Source organism: Adelges cooleyi, unplaced genomic scaffold, assembly GCF_023614345.1.
Source record: "Adelges cooleyi isolate 19-005CV unplaced genomic scaffold, UGA_ACOO_1.1 ACOO_flye_CR_arks_rails_tigmint_CR_PRNA_30, whole genome shotgun sequence".
Taxonomy (NCBI): Eukaryota; Metazoa; Arthropoda; class Insecta; order Hemiptera; family Adelgidae; genus Adelges; species Adelges cooleyi.
In genome coordinates, this window is record NW_026095971.1 from 20,108,549 (window position 1) to 20,130,447 (window position 21,899).

Below are 21,899 nucleotides of genomic sequence, written 5' to 3' on the forward strand. Positions count from 1 at the left end.
GCCGCCGCTTTGGGCTTCGGTCGTCGGTGGTTTGACCTCGGTGACTTTGGGCAGCAGTCTATCTTTAATGTCCTTGAACGTACTGAAAACCGTTGACCGTACCCAATGGTTCAGACTGGCCAGATAGCCTGATTTCTGGCGGCCAACGGTGTTGACGACTACGGGGAACAAGATTTTACAATTGGAAAAGAACATGTAGCAATTAAAGTTGTGGAAAAAATAACATGACCAAAAAAAGCAATTAAATATACGACTTCAGAAAGTGCCGAGCAATAAAAGGACAAGAAAGAGTAAGGATTAACAGGAAGTATAAAAAAGTAACTACAATATATGAATATAAAAAGTAATGGATACAGTCAACATGGGCGTAAATCGTAATATCAATAAAAACAAGAAAAAAATAAATTACCAAGCTTACAAATAGAAGATATCAAACGATACATCTGAATAGTGGCAAAAATAATCAATTCAAAGCCACTGTTCGCGGGTCCACGGGTTTGACGGCATCTCCGTCGGCTTGATCGGTAGGTTGGACGTTGGCATTGGCTGTTTCCGTATTGGCTTCGGGCTTGGTATGCGCGATACAGTCCAAGACTTTGATAATTCCAATTGACAGTCCATCTTTCAGCACATTTTATACAAAAGACATTGCTTTTGGAGACATGGTTTTTTTTATTTTTAATTAATTAAAACAAGGGGAAATATAGAAAACACGAGAAGTATGATGTGAAGTAAAGATGTTGTCCATAAAGATGAAATTTGGAACAGTGTCGCAAACACCAATGGAAAATGTGGTCTCTATAAAAAAAATAACATAGTAGTAATAATAGTATAATTATAGAGAAATCTAGTAATAATTATTAACTAATTAACATTTCAAAGACGAAAAACTAGTCAATAATAAAATAAAATGAATATATAAAATAAATGTTTGATTTTAATTTTTCTGACAAACTGTTGTCATTATTATTTTGATATTTAAGACATACATGAGTTTTATTGGTACTATCGTAGGGGTCGATATAATTGTTTAATAGAAAATCTCTGTGCTACTTGTCTTTAAAAACCAAACAACTATTGACTTTAAATTTAAATATTTACAAAGTTATGAGTGAAGAATCGATTATTGAAAACTAGAGATTGAAACGATAATTTTTAAATGTAATTTCTACTACCAAGTTATCGACTTAAAAATATGTGTTTGCTTTAAAAGTAGCTAGTAGTGTAACGTCATAAAGCAAGTATATAGAATACAAAATCGGAAAACATTACATAGTATGTAAAGTCAAACTTAATCAAGTTTATAAAACGCCTTTCTATAGGTCCTTTTTTTTTGTAATTTAAGATTGGCCAATGTAACCGACACTGTCATCATGGCTAATATTACAAAATATACGGCACTTTACACACATCGTGTATTCCCTAAAAGCCTTGGAGTTTTAAAGAAAACATTTTAAATCAATATGATAAAAGACGATAATTAACACAAAGATACATTTAACAGTTAACACGCATTTAATTATATTATTCTATTTTCGGTATTTTAGCTTAACTTGTTTTCAAAAAATATTGTGTTATCATATAGTGTAGAAGATATTGCCTATCCGAGACGCCTTAAAACCAATTATTATGTCTCCTCATTAGTAATCCGTTCTTTTTCAATTCATAAAACTAGTTCATTATTTATTTGTGATATGTTGATAAAGTTTGATTGTCATCGGTTTCGACCAATTCGACATCCATATTATTATCATTGTTAGATTTTGATGTTGTTGGCAAATCAGACTAACGCAATTCATTAATATTCTAAAACAAAAAACAATATTAACTAATTACCCGAGTTTTCAGATATTTTTGAAAAATAATAAGTATTAACGTACGAGTCAGATAAACAAGCTGAGAACATTTTCTAGTGACTTTGGCTACATTTATTTTTTATTATCTCAGATTAGATTAAACCAGATGATACAACTTGTACAAAACAAGTAGTATGAACACTTAGCAATCTGAATTCTAGTTTATTATATAATATATTATCTGTGATAAGTGATAAGGATAACTTTACCGAAACCTTTGACTTCTTGATGTCCTAACTTCACTATGCTCCGTCCCCACAATGCCCTAACCCTATTATGCTGAACGCGGAGTTTTTTTAAATATTTGTTAATTTATTTATTTCACATTTGCCTACCTGCGATTCAGATGGTGAATTATCTTTAGCTTCATAAGTGGGATAGTTCAACGATGTCTTACGCCGCACCTGTGGATCTTTGTCGATCATTTCCACGTCGATAATGACATTGTCAAACTTCACGAACTGCACAACTCCTGCACTAGACCTCTGGTTGAAAATTGCAATTTTCCTAGAATTACATACCGATGTGATTTTTTTATTATTTTTTTTTTTACGGATACTGCAGAACACCCACTTGGTGAGCAGTCCACTATTATATTTTAATAAAGTTGTTTATGTATAACTTGTTACATTTGAACTATGACTGATGTAGACTTCCATGAAGAACTATTTAAAATATAATATTATTTAATCGAGGGGGAGATGTGTTCTTATGATATTCAACTTACAAGCTCTGTAGGGAATGATAGACAGATATATAGAATACAGAATCGGGAAACATTACATAGTATGTAAAGTTAAACTAAATCAAATTTATAATACGACTTTTTATAGGTCCTTTTTTTTGTAATTTAAGATTGGCCAATGTAACCGACACTGTCATGGCTAATATTACAAAATATACGGCACTTTACACACATTGTGTATCCTCTAAAAGCCTTGGAGTTTTAAAGAAAACACATACCCATAAAGTATACAAGAATAACCACAACTTAGGAGTGTAGCTAGAGAATGGGCCTGTGTAATATAGTATAAATAATAATTGTCTAGAATGACTAAACTGACGATATTTTGATTTACAAGAATACATATTTGGCACTATGGATGTACGGAGGGATGTATAGCGTACCTATTGTATTATTATAAGTTTAAAAATAGCATGTACATTATTTGGGAGTTTATCTATTGACAACTAAAAGTCAGATAGCGCATAGTAAACCGCGTGAAAGGGCATAATATTATGGTTCCCCAAATGTTAGTTTCGTAATCATTATCCCAAAAATATCTGCTACATACGTCCGAGTATTTTGCTGGCTGAAACCAGCTTTCATTTATTGAATTCAATCATTTTTTTCGAAGTATTTTAACTTCCGGATATCTGAGCACAAAATATTTTATTAGGCTTGTTTTTTAAATTCTTAATATCTAGTTTTTACTTAAATGACAATCTATAATTTTGATTGTAATAATATTTAATACATTCTTAAGCTACCTAATATTTGTTTCTTTGCTGTATTTAGATTTGCAACCGTTTGCAAAACAAGAATGTGCCATTTTCTTATTAGGTCTATGAATTTAATACAAATGAATATTTTATTATTTTATAACATCTACGAAATCAGTTTCTTCTTGTTATGATAGATATGTTTAATATCCATATCAGTTTTATATTTTATTGATAAGTATGAAAAAAATGTTCCAAAGAAATTTTTATAGGTTACAACGTCTTTGGATTTCCCTACATAGCTCTTTCTCTCTCGCACATAATATCTTTGATTCACCGATTTACGCTGTACGACAATGATATGAGCGGTCCATTCGTATTGGTTATTAGGTCTATGATAAGAACTCTTGTAGATGCAACCAGTGTCCAGTGTATCTACAGTCGTGAGTAAATGTATGCCCACAGCTGATTGGCAATTTAGTTAAGTATGATGGTCACTTTCCTTATCATATACCGTAGTATAATCAGTTTATCTTAATTCGTGGTAGCGAAATCTCAATGTGACGTGTTCGTCGAATTGGGACTTGGAAGCGCGAGTTGTGATAAATGATAAGAAAACCAAATACTAATACCAAGTCACTACTAAACAATTTGGTTTTCTCAAAAAAAAAAAAAAAACAAAAACCAGATAAGTGAAGGGTCATTGAATCCTAAGGTCAAGGTTTCACATGGTAAGACTTCATGATTGTCTAATTTTTGACTGTACAGTAAAAGTAGTATGGATAGCACTATAAACGATAAAATACAGAAAACGATCGTGACACCAGGTATCGACGGTCAGCCTACTTTCTCCATTGGCACAAAAGTAAGTCGGATATCGATAAAAAAAAATTCCTTCAGTCATCCTATTACATACCTTGACTAGTATAACACGTTGTTAACTTTTTTTTTTTTTTTTGAAGGCGTCATTTCATTTTGTGACGAGACTAGTCAGTAATGGCAAAGTAATTGATGATAGTTATAAATGGCCCAAGCACATGGAAATAGTTTTCGGCAAAAAATTCAAGTTGGAAGTTTGGGAAACTGTATTGACGTCTATGCAAGAGAAAGAAATTTCTAAATTCATCGTACATAAAAGTGTAAGTACATTTAGAATGTTAAAACATAAAGTTACAATAATCTTGTGTGTTTGAATTTGACTTCATTTAAAATTTTTAATTTACATTTCTTCCCCACAAGTAATATATTTATTTTATACTTTAATAATTTGAAGTTAATATTACAACATTTCATGATAAAAATTTAAATTTCAGTTTACTGTTGATTGTATTGAATTAACTACTGTAAAATGCTAGTTGTTATTCTATTAAAACCTCTGCTTTAATTATAAAATTGTATTGAATAAATAACAATTAATTCTATAAATTAATTAATGCCATATTATGTATATATAAAAGAGCATTTAATTTTTGTGTAGAAAATATAACTCAGTAGATGTATTTATCTAAGAACCTAACATAAGTAGTATTAAAGTAAAAAATTACCTTTCCTATTTACAAAATTAATTATCACTTTTGACCTTAAGCTCTAAAACTTAAGAACACCTAAAAAAAGCGAAATTAAAAAAAAGTTGTTACCCCTTCTTGGGGAAAGGGTTTATAATATTATTTTGGTTTGTCATAGTTAATCTTTATTTCTTGGATCGATCTTACTGTAGTAAGTTTTATTTCTTTATTTCATTATTGTTGTTATTATTATTATTTAATGCTTTATTATTATTATCATGATCATTAGTATTAGTTTTATTACCTTTATGTTAAGCTGATAGTCATATGCAAAATAAAATAAAATAAATCTTTATTACTAAGTCGAAAAGATATTCCATACAAATTTAGGACTAATTCTACTTGTTTAAGAAAAATTTTAGAGCACTGTAATTTCAAGTTGAAAAATATGTACATTGTTAGGATGTTTTTTTCAATTTTGAAGGGAAAAAGATACATTTTTTAATTTATGGGTCAATAAAGTACCTTTCAGGTATGATGTCTGCTCTATAGAGTTGCTTCACAAAGAAATTGGTTCAGCTGTATAAAAGATATCGTGGGTCCAGACACAAAAAAAAAAAACAAAGAATAAAAACACATCATTAAAAATACAAAACCTTCTCAACTCCACATCAAAGATAAGGAACTACTACTGTAAAACATTCTATCACACGTAATTTCTATGATAAAATATATTTGATTATAAAATATAAAATCCTACTATAATAATTATTAATAATAGCATTAACCCATAATTAATAACAAGCGATACCGTTACTCGTTTATGTTTGTAAATCTTACCTCTAAGTAATAGGGTTTTGTAAGTATAAGTTTTAATAAACTGTAAAAGTAATTTGAAGTATTTTAATAGTGTTAATATATCGCTCGAAGCAATTTTATTCCACTCAGAGGTTATTTGGGTCATGTATTTTGAGGTATATTTTTAAACAATATTAAACAAAATTTGTTGTGTTTTGAATTTATTATGTACATATTTTATTTACAAACTTTTTTAGTGTAATTTACCCAAAATAGCTATTCAAAATGTGGGCCTGATATTATCAACAGTAACTTTCTTTTTTCTTCAAATCAAATATGAGCACATTTTTTTAAAATTATTTTAATAGAACCTTGTATATTTTATAAAATTCTTTATAATCTTCAATAATTTATGTATATTAAGCAAGTTTACCATAATTCCATGTCTATTTTTCACATGCCACCACACTTTACTATCATACCATAAAATTCAAATGCTTAATAGCAACTACCTATTAATTTAGTGAACTATTAGTAGTTAATATTAAATAGTTTACCTTCCTATACTACCAAACAGGACAATCAAAAATTATATAATGAATTGAAAAAAAATTAAGCAATGATTTTATTGAGGAATTTTTCTAGATCACAGGTAGTTTATAAATTTTAAGAAACACTTCATTATTAATTACTTGTTTTTGAATTAATGTTTGAATGTTAAATACCTTTATCATTATTTGTCATAAAAATAAGAATTTTTTTATTTATTTTATTGTGTTTGGGCTTTAGATTGGGCTTAATAGATATTAAGCCGCTGAACTGATTTCTTTGTATAGCAACTATAGATCAGAAATTGTATCTAAAAGGTAATTTATTGGGCCATAAATTACAAAAATTTACCCCTTCCTCTTCAAAATCATGAAAAACACCCAAAAATTGTACATATTTTTCAACTTAAAATTACAATACTCTTTAATTTTTTAAAAAATTGTCAAATTTGTATGGAATATTCTTTAAACATAAATACTACTGATAAAAATTGACAAACCAAAAAAAAATATCCTAAGCCCTTTTCCCTAGAAAATATAGACATGCAAATTTTTAAGAATTTGGGTCTGAATATTAGACTGAAGGCAGATCTAGAAAGAAACTATAACATACCTGTACAATTTTTTCAAAAATCTATGGCCAAATTTAATTTTTATTAATAATTGCTGTACACCTCATCTCCGCTATGCCCCGACCCTACTGTACTGGCTTTTTTTCTATTTTGTATACTTTATAATTTTTTGAACTTAACTAATTGGTTTAACTAACACATTGGTGTTTCGAATGTTGAAAATTTAACTGTCAGTTTCTTTCTTACTTAGTTAGAAAACATTTAATTGTTAAATTTAAATTTTGATATTTTGAAATATTAAAAATGTTCTCATTTCTAGAAAAAACATTTTTTTTCGGTTTATTTTCTAGCCTTAATTCTAGAAAATAGATAGCGAAAATTATGATATAAATAGCTACAATATATTTAAAAGCTAAAATTAAATATAAAAAGTCAGTACAGTTTTATTTATATAGCGGAGATGAAACACATTATGAAAGAGGAGGTCGCAGATGTTAAGGAATAATATCTGAAAGTAATATAAATATCTTTAAATAAAAAAATTAAAGTGAAATTGTAGATGGTAAAACTACTAAGAATACATATTTATCATTTTTAGACAATACATGTGTTAAGAATCGAAATGTATGATTTTTAGGGATTTTCAGGGTTCTCAGTAAAATAAGTATAACTTACAAATTAGTTAAATTTTAAGTATTTTATGTTTAAAAAAAATAGCAACGTATGTATGTCGTTTATATTTAAAATTAAGAATAATCACTAAACATTTTAAATGATTGGGTCGAAAATATATAATTTTGTAATAGACCTAAAAGAAATGAACTGCTGCGCCTTTTACATATCCCACCTATATAACCGAGGGGTCAACTCATGCATTTCCCTTTGGGGCGACACATATTTTCTTTTTTCAGTTTGACCTTTGAAATAAAAAAACATTTTACCATTGATTATAAATATTATTAATACTATATTTTTAATCAATGATTTTACCTATAAAAATTATGTTTTCACATCCTGGGCCCATAATTTAAATGTGTTAAGCACGATTTAAGATAACATCACAGACTATATGAAAATAGTGCAGTGCAGTCACATTATAATATATAACGCTTTTTGTACGGTAATTGTTATATAATTGTTGTAACACGACTTGTGTTATCAATTATCATTTAATATTACTTATCATAACGATAAACGATTTTAAATAATATTGTTTTAAATTATGCTTATCCACAGTTATATGTATATTTAAACTAGATTGCTAATTAGTTACAAGAATGGAAGTCGACGACCTCCATTTTTTTTCTCGATTTATTCGTGTACATAATAATATATATATATATATATATATATATATATATGATTATGTGTTATGAACTTAACTTATAGTTGTTATAAACATATTTTCATGTGATACAGGTTCTAATTCCCGCTAAAATGGCGAAAAATGTCATCTTCAATTATGTCTATTGGCGGCTTGTACATATAGCAATCTAGTTTATATATATATTTATTTATGTGTGCTTATCACAAGCAAACTATAGGAGTAGGCTGGTTAAAACATACTTTTTTACAAAGTACAAAAATGTATATAATACCTATATAAACCTATGGTCAGGTTAGGTAAAAAATTATAGGGGTCAGTAAAGTAGTACTAGTGAAGAGGAGCTGCCAACATGCCAACGAAATGTCTTTTTAAGGTTGTGTTTTGAATTTTTATTTTTACCGGCAAATAACAAAACAATAATAATATTCAACCTCACAAACTTAATACCATAGTGTATGGCATATTCAATACTTATGTACATTCATATTTTTTTAACAATTGTGATTTATTAACTGTGTTACCAGTCGTATTATGTTATTATTAGTCGATTATGGAAAACTTAAATAGCGTTTTAAAAAAAAAATCATAGCTTAGTTAGAAAAATAATATTCAATGTCTTCAAGTTTTTACAAAATAAAATAACACCCGGTATAAGGTATTACCAAGGTATTGTTATCCCCATATAACTAATTGTAAATAATTTCGCATTATCCAATGAATGTTTCTGTGCAGTTTTTGAAGTAATTAAAAAACTGGTGTTAGTCTTATTAACTATTTACACACACTTTCATCCATAATCCATTCCTATATTGTCTATAAAATGTGAAACGGTTCTTTATCATTTAAAGACCATAAAAATGTACCGAGTAATATTTTATATTGTTCCAAAGAGCATTATTTAATTTAAAAGGTTTTTAGTACTTTTTTTTTATTTATAAGTTTTTCAATTAGTTGAGCTATCAAGAATTACATTCCCATTTTTCTCAAAATTTGCAAAACTTTGTGGTTTTAATCCCTGCTTTTGAACAATACATTTATTTTTGAAGGTGACATGTTGTTCTACGTTCTGGTGTCAGTAAAGCAACAGTTGTCAGAGTAAGAAGAGAGTATACACAAATGGAACAAGGGCAGTCCTTTACAGACCCTGATAATAAAATTTGCGTGATAAAGATAGTAGCTAAAATTGATGATTGTGATAAATGTGTAATACACAGAACTCTTCGTGACATGATAACATTGGATTCATGATAATTTTGTTCCACCATTAAAAAATGTGTTTGGCTAAAATATGCAAAACTATTCAGTTTAAGGGATCTAAATCAACTTAAGTATTTTACTTAAGAAAATTGGATTTAAATTTTAAAAAACTAGGAGTGATCGTATGGTATTAATAGATAATTTAAATATGTGACAGAAAACGAATCAAATACTTACAGGCAATTAAAAAGTATAGGGAAGAAAAGAGACTGATTGTCTATAAAGATGAGACTTGCATACTATCCTCACACACGCTCTCAAAATCATGGATTGGTGGAAATAGTGGTCAAACAACACCAGTATCAAAAGTCGTCGTAAATAGTTTATGCTGGTTCTGACACTGGATTTATCTCTAGTTTATTAAGAATGTGGTAATCATCTGTGTCAAATGGAGATGACTATAACCAAATAAACTGATGTAATTATAAGAAGTGGTTAAAAGCTTATTTCAAACCTACAACCAAATGCGGTTCTAGTATTAGATAATGCGAGTTATCATTGTAACATTGATGATAGAGCACCAACATCCAACTTTCGTAAAGCAGACATGATAGCTTGGGTAAAAAAAAAAATATATCCAATACACTACAGATATGTTAAAATCGTCTTTGTACAAATTAGTCAAACAGCATAAGTCAAAACATTTGAAATATCTTGTAGATAATTGTATGAGAAGCCTAGGCTTCGAAATACTAAGGATACTGCCATACCATCCGAATTTCAATCCTATTGAAAATATATAGAATATAGTTAAGCAATGGGTTGCATCATATAATATAACTTTTAAAATAGAAGAGGGAAAATGGGAAAAGAACAAATTGAGGCGTTGATAAAGGAGGATTGGAAACAACCAGTATGTGATCATATCATAAAAAATGAAATTACTTATCGTGATAAAGAAATAGTCTTAGAATCAGAAAAAGAGCAGTATATTTTTTAAGTTGGAACAGGTAGTACTGGTGAAGATTCAAATAACGAATCTACAGATTCATATGATTGAAATACAGGTGTAAATATGAGTGGTATAGAGGTTATTGAATATATTACCTTAACAATATGATATGTTATATATTAAATATTTAAAAAATAAATCTTTAAATTGTACATACCTAATAATTTATTTATTATAATTACAAACTATTTTATTTCAGTGTTGAACTATGAAATCGTTTTCACATTAATTTGCTATGCTAGGTGTTAAACAAATTAATATTCGAAAGCCGGAATTTAATTATCGATACTAATATTCCGAATAATAAATGGCAAACATCAATAACATTCATAAAAAAAAAATAAAACTTATACTATTATTAACTCGTAATATCAATGACCAATATTAGTCAACATCACAAAATGGTAAACCTTGGTGTTATATTTTACTTATACTGGTAACACTGACGTCCGACTAAAAGTTTCGAACTTATCAAGTGGACACATTGAAAATAAATATTGAACTATACTCTATACTTTATAAATGTTTTTATACAGTAAAATAGGAGAGTAGGTTCAAAGTGTATGTTATCTTCTTGCATTCCTAAGATGGTTAATTTCACATTTTGGTTAATCTGTATTGAATTTTACAGTTTTTTTCATAAGTTTTAACTTGAAAAAAAAATTGCTTATGCCAAATTTCGAATATATCTGAAAATATTTAAATGTATTGTTGTAAGTTTTCTTTAAAACAATTTACTCAGCTTCATTGTGTCACTCATACGAAATACTTTTGAAAAGTTCCTCGATTGTGATTGGTTCCACATTAAGTAAAACAATATGACAAAAGACAAAGATGTTCGATAAAATGATTTTGACCAAGTTATAATAAACCTTAAAAAAATTGTAAAATTTAATGTCCTATAACTTTTATACTGGAAAAAACCCGTGTGAACATTTAGAAAAAGTTGTGATCGTAATTTTTTAAAAATCCAGTGAAAACCATGTGGCAATTTGTGTATAACGATCGCTTCACTGTTGTTGATTGAAAAACTGTGAATACATGTTTTATTTGGGTGGAAATAAGTAAGGTGTACGTAGAAATATAACTGTTTTTTTACTGATTAAAGCAAGTCGGTTGTTGTTAGATAATACATTTATTATATTTAAAAAAATGTAGGCGTCTGAGTTTATCTACGGGATGTTGAGTATAAAGGTTAATAATTAATCAATAAATTATAACTAACATTAGTTTATTACTAAAATTCAAATAGTTACTTATGTAAGTTGTGTTTTAAAGTCCATACTGCCTAATGATAAGATTTCATTACATAACCAATCTGGTTGCTTGGGTTCTCGAGTCTTCAATATAAATATTTTTTGTAAATAACTGCAAAAGGTGGACGTCAAACTTACAGAGAATTATACATGTATATACAGATAAAATGTTATCAAGTGAAAGTATTTGTAAACATGTATGTAGATTAAATTACCAATTGTTCAAAAAATGAATAGCGGAAACTCTAGATTGCAATTTAACTATCAGATTGTGTTATCTGTTTTATGTGTGCGCATAAAGTATTATTTTAAAACTATTGCTTGCCAATAAATATTTACAAATTGCTAATAACACATTATTTGCCAAGAAAACCTATTGTTTCTACATCAGTATCTTAGTATTGGTTAAGATAGGTTCATAACTATTTTTTATGAGAATTGTTGGAATTTAAATACTTAAGAATCGAAGGCATATTTGATATAATAACTTAAGAATAATTACAGTTATTTAGAAATAAGTAGGTAGTCAAATTATTTAAATACTCGAAATGTAAAAAGTAAAGTGAAGTACTTCACCACATTCATACAAATCAAAATCAATAAAACGTAAGTACTTATATTTTTTAGTACTTATTAGCTTTATAGTTATAAGTTTATAAAGCACTATAATTATTCAAATAAATAACTACAGTGTCATATAAGATTTATCTATGGTCATCTTGACGTTTTTAATTATTTGACTTGTAATATTATTACTGTCACATACGTAAAAACTATAAATGCTTGTATAACGTTTATACTCATTGTTAAAATATATGAGTGTAATATTGTATATTTATAAACTCACAATCCATGATTTCTTATTTGTTATCCAATTTTAAAATATCTGGCAAATAATTAATTATTATTATCTAATATTAAGTGGTTTACACGCCACAGTAAACGTGAAAAACCAGAATTATTTGTATACTGATTAATGGTCATACATTTTATGTACACCGAAGCTCCTTCGCCCTCTAAATCTAATCTAATACTTTTTTTTGTATTATTCCAAGAGTCATCTTGTAAACATCTCTGCTTTTATTATTTTAGTTGTGTATACTATTTAATACAAGTAGTCTTTAAAGTTATAAATCATTTTTTTTTCCATAGTATTCATAATTTAGATAAAACTATTCATGAACGTCTATTTAACAATCAAGTACGTTTAACCTTAATTATTTAAATTGTACTTCGTTTTTTATTGCTAAAAATGATGAACGTCAAATAAATTTTTATGAATATTACTCAATTTAATTTGTTTTATATTTATTCAAAATACTAGAATGTATAAATTTTTTTTGACTTATAATATTGTAATAATAATAATTACTATGTGGCGTAGTAATGTAAGTATGCATGTGTACTTTCAACTGAAATTTTGTTTTAAAATAACTCTAGTTTTGATTTTCTTAAACGCTAACCAAACATTGTAATTATATTTAAACAGTTTTTCTTTAATATTTTGAGCTTGAATATTTAAGGCCCTCGCATAAAGTATCCGTAAAATAATAGAAGTCAAAATAGCTTTTAACTTAAAAAAAAGACAAATTTCATTTGTCGTTATACTCTTTTATGGGCCACTACTGTCTTTATGTATATTACAATTTTTCACTTATGATAACTTATCGCAAATTTGTTTATATCTCGTGCTGTCTCGAATTATTTTTTTTAAAAACATTTTTTTTGTATTAGATGTAAGTATTGAATATTTTTAATTTCGAATAACATACAGCGGAGTTAGTTAAAATTATTTTTTAAATTTATTCGTCAGTTAATATTTTAAACGTTTATACACATTATTTTTCTTTAAATATCTTTAAAATAAAATACCGATTGTATATTTATTTCGTTTTTTTTTTATCAAAACTAAAGAAATATATCTGTTGTAGTCGTGTTATTAAAATATATAGACCAATTGTGATAAATCTAAAAAATATTTTCAATGAACGTAATCCATTCATACAAATTATTATGTACATTTTACACATACAAATAGTTAAAAACTATAACCGTCTTTAGGTAATCAACAAATATTATTTTTTAAATTTTATGACGTCCATATATATGTAAATAATAGAACATATCACATTGTTGCCTTGAATAATAACGATTATTATTCTGTATTAGTATACTTTTTAAAAAATACCTTTAAAAAGATCCGACCCCGAGATTCTCTACGCGTTCTTCGTATAGGGTTGCCGTTTATTGTGTAAAACGGTACTATGATACCTACTGTACGACTTGCGTCCCAAGGTTGTTTCTTAGTCTATTGTTGAAACTAAATGACTTGACGACGATTGCATCGCATACGGCCGATCAGTTGTATTTTTAAGTCGTAGACACCGCTAGTCATGTCTATGACGGTGATCAACGCTGTAGTGACAGATTTTATTAAATTCATGTTTTTTTTTTGTTTTTTTTTTTGTTAAACGACAGGTGCAAGTAAATTAAGGTCAATAGAAACGATACCCATTCGAATAACCATGGACCGGTGGCCAAAAGACGTGGGCATTCGCGCTATTCATTTCGTCGTACCGTCGTTGTACGTAGACCAAACCGATCTGGAACGTTACGACCAGGCGGCCGAGGGTAAATACACTATCGGTCTGGGACAAAAGCAAATGGGGTTTTGCACGGACTTGGAGGATATCAACTCGCTGTGCTTGACGGCCGTCAGCCAACTGGTCGAAAACAACGGTATCGATTACACGGACATCGGCCGCTTAGAAGTGGGCACCGAGACGATAATCGACAAGTCGAAAAGCGTCAAGTCGGTACTGATGAAACTGTTTCAGCCCAGTGGCAACTTCCAAGTAGAAGGTATCGACACGACCAACGCCTGTTACGGCGGCACAGCAGCGCTGTTTAACGCTCTATCGTGGATCGAATCCAGCGCCTGGGACGGCCGGTTGGCCATCGTGGTGGCCGCCGACATCGCCGTGTACGCCAAGGGTAACGCTCGGCCCACCGGTGGCGCAGGAGCCGTTGCCATGCTTGTCGGACCCGACGCGCCGTTGGTAATCGAAAGGGGACTTAGGGGTTCGTATATGAATCACGCGTACGATTTCTTCAAGCCAGACCTCACTTCAGAGTATCCGGTCGTCGATGGTAAACTGTCCATCCAGTGTTACCTGAACGCTCTCGACCAGTGTTACAAGTCCTACAGGAGTAAATGCGGCAAAAAGTGTAACTTAAACGAATTCGACTCGTTCGTGTTTCACACGCCGTATTGTAAACTGGTTCAGAAGTCGTTGGCCCGGCTGTACTTGAACGATTTCGTCAACAGCGACAGTAAGTCTGAAGACTATCCCGGGCTGGAACGGTTCCAAGACATCAGTTTGCCCGATACCTACTTCGACCGGGACGTGGAAAAGGCGTTCATGGAACGAAGCAAAGACACGTTCGAACGCATGACGAAACCGTCGCTGTTGCTGGCGTCGCGCGTCGGCAACATGTACACGCCGTCCGTGTACGGCGGTTTAGCGTCTTACCTGGTCTCCCTGTCCGTAGATCAGCTGCCCGATAAGAAAATCGGAGTGTTCTCTTACGGGTCGGGCCTGGCGTCGTCGATGTACTCCATTCGGGTGTCCGGCAACGACGGATTACCGGCGCTCATTAGCAACCTCAAGAAGAGTTTCGACAATCTGGAACGACGATTGCGCGTGTCACCCGAGAATTTTACCGAGGTTTTGGAAATAAGACAGAAAGCGCTGCACCAGGCACCTTACGTGCCCATCGGCAATAAGAGTGACCTGTTCCCAGGCACGTGGTACTTGTCTAGCGTCGACGAAATGCACAGGAGGTACTACGAGAGAAAAGAATCGTGATACTTGCACGGCGATTATTAAATACAAAAAGAATTAAGAATAACATCTTTCTATTTTTTAGTCATTATAGGAACGTTTTTTTTTCTATGCTCACCACAGTTATTACCTTCTATTTCGGTTTTCTTAGTTATTTCTTTCGGTATTAGTATAACCTATTTAAAATAATAATGTATTCTTAACTTTTCCGTAGTGCAAATTCTAGTGCGTATATAAATATTATATTTTGTTGTATAGTTTTTTCTTATAAAAGATTATTTTTGCCAGTAGTTAATTATATTATTTTTGTATAATAATAAAAACAATTACGAGTATTTTTAAGTATAATATATATATATTGTTTAAATTTATTATAAACGGTGTGGGTTTTTGACAAAAATATTTTGTAATTTAATTTTTTTTAACGGCTTTATTGTTAAACAATAATCGCAAAACATAATTTACTGTGGTGGTTTTGTAATAACATTATTATTGAACCAGCATCGGTTGTTTTGAATAAACTATAAAATAATTACCAAATAAAGTCTTCAACCGTTATATTTTGGTGTACTCTTATAAATTAAAAAATTTAAGAACCATAATATATATCTGTAAAATGGAGTAAAAAATAATACAAATTGTTGTAGGGTAGTAAAGATTTGTTCACTTGAAGATTCGCAAATATGTTTTTGTTCCCTTAGGAATTTACTATATTTGTAGTTCGATTATTAATCAAGTTAAAGTAGGTAGTCATTCTAACCTACAGTGTATTTTTGTGTGTTACACACTATATTATCAGGGCTGTGTTCTAAATTCATATAAGCAAATGGTTCACATATTCGGATCCGAATAATTAATATTTAAAAATCGAATGTTCGAATAATTATTTAAATAAAATCCTTTTTATAGAGTTATGTAATATTATACAACCTATATCTCATTTTTTATAAACTAAATATACGAGTATATATACTGTTATCAGACTTGAGTAATTTAAAAAGGTGTAATGGGCATTATTCGTCTATTGGTAAATTAATGAAACATTATACCCATTTAATTTTTAACACCGTTTACCTATTAGATAAACTATAGGAAAAATAATAATCATTAATCATTACCGTCTGTAATAAAAAGTAATGTGCGTGATAATTTTAATAGGTGTCGGTTATCTATTAAATAAAATATACGTGTCTAGTAGACATAAAATATAGAACTAAAAATGTTTGAGAAAATGAATAATTTTGTAGTTTTACCGATGGAATGTGTACAATGCCATCCAACAATGGGTGTGCTTTAAAATATAATATTTGTCTGTGTATTTATATATACATATTAATATATTGTTCACATAATACCAACGTAGCTTGTTTGCATACTATCAATTGTCATTATGGTGGACTCGTCGAGATTCTTCGCATTTTTGCAATTTAGACTTTCCATTCATTTCGGGCGCTTTCTCTTTTTTTATTTTTATTCCTCTTACCTCTCTTTAGGCGATTCATATTGCACAAATATACGATGTACTTGACCCTTCGGTGCGCCCATTGTAGCAGACTATATCACGACTTTTACATAATTTTATTTTGTTAGGAAAAATATAATTGTTTCATTTAGGTAGGTGGCGCCTTAAAGACATATTTGTCTTTAAAGTTATTAAAGACAAATATCCCTATCTACCAGATGTCATAAACTTACTTTTTACTTATTTTTCCCAAATTTCTGATAATTTAATCTTAAAAATAAAAATTGTACAGTATAAAATAAAATAAAAATTGGCTTTGAAGGGTTAAAACGCCTTTATATACTAATACGTCATTAGTAAATTTACAATAGATAATAATAATTATTATTATTATTGATTATTTATTTATTATTTATTACAAAATTAAACGGGTTTCGCTTTTTTTATATATAATATTTGAGTAGCAGTAGGTACAGATAATAATGTAGATTATAATAATTAGACATTCAAAATAACAATTGAACAAAAATAATAGAATAAAAAACAAAATAATAATATTAAAACAGACCATCATAAAAATAAAAGTTATACATGGAAAATTAAGTGTAAGCAATATGTATTGGAATTGGCAGTTGGCTAGCTAAACTTAAACGTGTTATAATATACTTCCAATGGCTATTTTCACTAACTATCATTCAACGTAATGGATAACTATGATTCCAATAGAAGAAGATTGATCTGTTATACACTTGTTGTTTTGATTCAGACAAAATCACAGTTTTTACCTAAAACGGAACTGTAAATCTATATAATGGCAAGCCAATGTTTTGGAAGGTGGTTATTGTATGTTAAGGACTAAGCCCCCCGCCCTCCTTCATGTTCGTTCGTAATAGGGGTGGAAAATGAATAGCACGAAATCCTTGTCTTCAGGCAGATGTGCTCGAGTCGCACAATAATTTGTGTTAGTGCCGTTGTTAATGTTGTTTGTTTACACAAGTGATATAATATTATAATGTCTGATTTTCAGTTGGTCACAGCCTATCCGTTTATTTCGAAAACGTTGCGCGATGCCGGTCGTACGTCTGTGCCGGTGTCGAGTCACTGTTGTACTGCACAACTTCAAAAGAACGGAACCGGATACGATGATCTCAATGACCTTTTGGCAGAACCCGACCATTTGGAATTCACTATAGGTTGTTAATTTTCATATTATGATATTAGAACGTACCATACCATACGCGTCTATACACAGTGAGGGTCTCAAGGATTTGACAAATGTGATATACACAATATAATGTATATAAATCTGTCAGTTCGATCAAAATGTTGATCATGCTTATGAAAATGTCGATGTTGAACGTTTTCATATTTTAATATATGATGCATCTATTTTCAAAAAAAAAAAAGTCAGAATAAGGTCAACACTTGACTCTATGATTTTATAATAAAAATAGGTTTACGAAATCAAAGCTTAAGAGTGTATATACTTACAAGAGCTTTTCATTTTCGTCCTATGGCTGTTTTTAAAACCGTAAATACATTTTTTTTACATAGATATATGACTGGTTCTAAAATTGACTTTTTGATTTTTAAATCAACCACAATTTTTCATTATCATCTTACATCAGTTACCTACATAGAGCTATAGAAAACCCCAATAAATGATTATTTTATTCCGAGGTGTGTCCAGCAGGTAGTTAAAAGTTCTAGTAGTGTGTGTGCAATTATACGTCAACGTTTATTCATTTAAACTAAAAAGGCATGCAAACTGCTGTCACTTTAAAACACTTGTTTTAATATAAAAAAAAGCGCAAGCAACACTTATGGTTATATATAATTAAATGTTTAAATAAACCCTTGACCACAAAACCACGAAAAGTGGTCAAGGGTTTTAATTAAATATTTAACTTGTCTTAATAAATGTATTATTTATGTTGTGCGGAGAAGACGTGTTTTGAGTAGAAACAATGGTCAGAGTCCAGACAGTCACCAAAAAAAAAAAACAGTTCAACAATAATCACTAATACACATATCTGCTAAATTTTACATAAAATACCATGTAACTTCCCAAAGCCACTAAACTATGCAGAGAGATAATTTTAGTTTACAAAACTAAAATTATATTCTCAGGGCAATTTTTTTTAAATCAATATATTTAAGCTTAATTTTAAAAATTATTCCACAAATTTAAAATTTACATCAGGATTGTAGAACCACATTTTGCAAGACTAAAACTTTATTATTTTTTATCTGATTATACATTATACATATTTAGGCCAAAAATGTACTTGCAGAATTTTTTTTAATCAAGCCAACGATTTATAAATGATTTGTCAAATTTTCATAACCAAAGCTGAGCAGTATCTTCTACGTTTTTTCATATGTGTAACTTGTAACTTGAGTCACTTAAAAAAAAAAAGTATTTGTAGTACACACTGCACACCATGTAGAATTAAAATAAGTTATGTAAAATAGTTGTTTCGCAAAAGTACACTACGTGATTTGGTTTGAAAAATCAAATAATATTACTCCTAATTTGTGTACACATTATATATATGTGTGCAACTTAGATATTTAAAAAACAAAATTCTTTAACTTGCAGCTTAAATAGAATCTTTAATTTTTGTATCACATAAATATGTTATCTACTGAACAATAAAAGTATATAAATAATAATCATTTCTTAGTTCGAATGAAGACAATATAATATTTTGTTAAAGAACTATTGAAAATCGAACAGCCCGGTATGTTTGAGAAGGAGACATGGTTAATGGACGAAAATGAAAAACTAAAAAACGTACCAGTGTTGAAAGAAGAAGGTAATGAGTTTTACAAACAAGGCATGTACAAGGAAGCCGAAGATAAATACATGGTGGCTCTTGGGTTTCTGGAGCAAATCATGATGAAGTAATTTTGTTTTATTATTCTTATTTATTTATTTTTTGTTTGTTAAATAATTAAAAACAAAACTTTTTACCCACATTATCAGTGACACTTTAGTGCAGCCTAAATGACAATTAGGTTATGATATTTTCTTACATAATATTTTGTCGATTCTTGAATTTTGATTCAAGTATAGTTTAAATATATATAAAAAAAAAATTATTGCCGATTTTTTAGTTATGAAAAAAATCACAACTATTTTATATATACATATTTTTAGACTATAATATATACTAATAATGTAGGTTCAACTTACAGAAATTAGGGGTCAGTGTAGAAAACGAGTTATACAAATTTTGATGTAAAAATGGTTATTTATAAAAAAATATATACAAATTGTATTGAGTATTGACCTTATTTTATTCACTGCATAATTCTATTAATTAAAATAATTGTGAGAGGTTAAGATATTTTTTTCTAAAGTGGGGATAAAAAATATATTTAAAAAATGTTTGTAGGTTAACTTTGGGCAGAAAATTCAAGTGTATAATAATGACTTGTTGATTCTGTTTAATGCGTTACAAAGTAAATCAAATGTACTTTATTATTACTATTTTTTTAGGTTGAAGCCGCAAGAAAAAGAATGGAACGAACTCAACGACATAAAAACTCCGTTGTTACTTAATTTAGCTCAGTGCAAACTCATATCTAAAGAATATTACCAAGTTATTGAGCACTGCACTTCAATTTTAGATGTCAATCCGGGTATGTATAGATTATAAAGTATACATTTTAGTGTATATATTGATCATCAATCATGAATATAGTTTGTGCGTTCATATTTAGACAACATAAAAGCCTTATTTAGACGTGGCAAGGCTAACATTTCTGTTTGGAGAATGGATGAAGCAAGAGAAGACTTAAGACGAGTAACCAATTTAGACCCCTCCATGGAAATTTCCGTTAACCGTCTACTAGTTCAAATCAATGAAGCTATAAAAAAGAAAGACGACGAGGATAGACAAAAGTTAAGGGGAAAACTTTTTTGAACAAAAATATTTTATAACATGTTATTTATGTATATTATTTTGACCTAAGTTACCTACAATCCAACGCGGTCATCTAAATAAACAACTCATTTGATCTATTAGTTGTATGATATATTATAAAAAACCTTTTTTCTATTAACTTTAAAGTTAAATTACAAAAAAACTGTGATATTTTTCTAGTAAAAAAAAACTTTTTTTTTGTGCTGCTAAGCGATTATTACAATACTGTGTGTTTTTATTTATGATGAATATGATTGTCATTACAGATTTTTCTGGTCGAGCTTGGTTTTTGAGTTTTTCCACATAATAAACCACATATATGTAAAAACTAATTATCCGTTTAAAAAATGGACTATTTTGCTTTTTTCTTCCTTTAAAATAAGTGGTTTTAACATTTAAAACTTCGATGAAATCAGAATTTGCCTAGCTAGCACATACAGCCTTACAGGGTGTTCAATAAGTTTTTATAACGGGAAATATTTAGATCTGCTATTGATTTTTGAAAATGTTGTCTAAGACTTGTCTTAGATGTTTGTAGTTGTCTTGTTACACACATATTATGATTAAATTTAAAATTGTATTTTAAGTTTCAATAATACGTGACATCAACTTCTAAAATTTAAATAGAAACTCTCAACTCCCATGTTTTTCGAGATAATATTCAGTTAGCAATTAATATTTTGAACAAAAAATTGTTAAAACACCGTTTTATGTTCAAATATTTACAGCCATTTGAAGTTTAAGTAAGTCCACATTTAAGAAGCATTTATAGGAATATTTAAATCTAATAACTTAATATAGCGTTTTAAAAATCTCAACTATTATAATAAAGAAAAAATGTACAATTATATTAAATTTATAGCCTAAGCTTAATGAATAACTTGTCATCGGAAAAACACAAATTGTACATTTTTTCCAGTGACGCTATAGCTTATAGTGATACGTTGCTAGGTTTGTGAATAATGTTTAATAATATAATATATAATACATTATTCATAATGTATACCTATACGAAAAATGAATGTTTCAACATTTTTCTTATGACAGTTTAATACAGGTAAATAATGACCAGCGACCAGTATACCTAAGTGTCGACTGTCTGCAGATTTTTTTAATGAAAAATTGTATTACTGTTATTTAAAACAT

At 29.2% G+C, this 21,899-nt stretch overlaps 3 protein-coding genes across 8 annotated transcripts; 2 read left to right on the forward strand and 1 right to left on the reverse strand.

The window, feature by feature from the left end:
- Positions 1-601: 601 nt before the first annotated feature.
- LOC126839037 (uncharacterized) lies at positions 602-5,460 on the reverse strand. 3 transcript variants are annotated; one of them, XM_050573959.1, is made up of 3 exons: positions 3,348-3,450; positions 2,192-2,363; positions 602-798 (listed from the first exon to the last, which is right to left on the reverse strand). In XM_050573959.1, the coding sequence occupies exons 1-3, from the start codon at positions 3,407-3,409 to the stop codon at positions 679-681; spliced, it is 354 nt and encodes a 117-aa protein (XP_050429916.1). In that variant the 5' UTR covers positions 3,410-3,450; the 3' UTR covers positions 602-678. The 3 variants fall into 3 exon arrangements, 2 of the variants coding, with proteins under 2 accessions (XP_050429916.1, XP_050429917.1); XR_007685769.1 differs by lacking the exons at positions 602-798; positions 3,348-3,450 and adding exons at positions 1,700-1,806; positions 5,330-5,460; XM_050573960.1 differs by lacking the exon at positions 602-798 and adding an exon at positions 1,700-1,806.
- LOC126839036 (AH receptor-interacting protein) lies at positions 3,738-20,851 on the forward strand. The gene is made up of 6 exons (XM_050573958.1): positions 3,738-4,164; positions 4,262-4,438; positions 17,849-18,014; positions 19,542-19,728; positions 20,327-20,469; positions 20,551-20,851. Exons 1-6 carry the CDS (start codon positions 4,078-4,080, stop codon positions 20,751-20,753), a joined length of 963 nt encoding a protein of 320 aa, XP_050429915.1. The 5' UTR covers positions 3,738-4,077; the 3' UTR covers positions 20,754-20,851.
- Positions 5,624-16,211, forward strand: LOC126839035 (hydroxymethylglutaryl-CoA synthase 1). Of its 4 annotated transcripts, none has more exons than XM_050573957.1 (2): positions 5,624-5,778; positions 13,993-16,211. In XM_050573957.1, the coding sequence occupies exon 2, from the start codon at positions 14,040-14,042 to the stop codon at positions 15,381-15,383; it is 1,344 nt and encodes a 447-aa protein (XP_050429914.1). In that variant the 5' UTR covers positions 5,624-5,778; positions 13,993-14,039; the 3' UTR covers positions 15,384-16,211. The 4 variants fall into 4 exon arrangements, with proteins under 4 accessions (XP_050429914.1, XP_050429911.1, XP_050429912.1 ...); XM_050573954.1 differs by lacking the exon at positions 5,624-5,778 and adding an exon at positions 10,936-12,120; XM_050573955.1 differs by lacking the exon at positions 5,624-5,778 and adding an exon at positions 12,367-12,715.
- Positions 20,852-21,899: the final 1,048 nt, after the last annotated feature.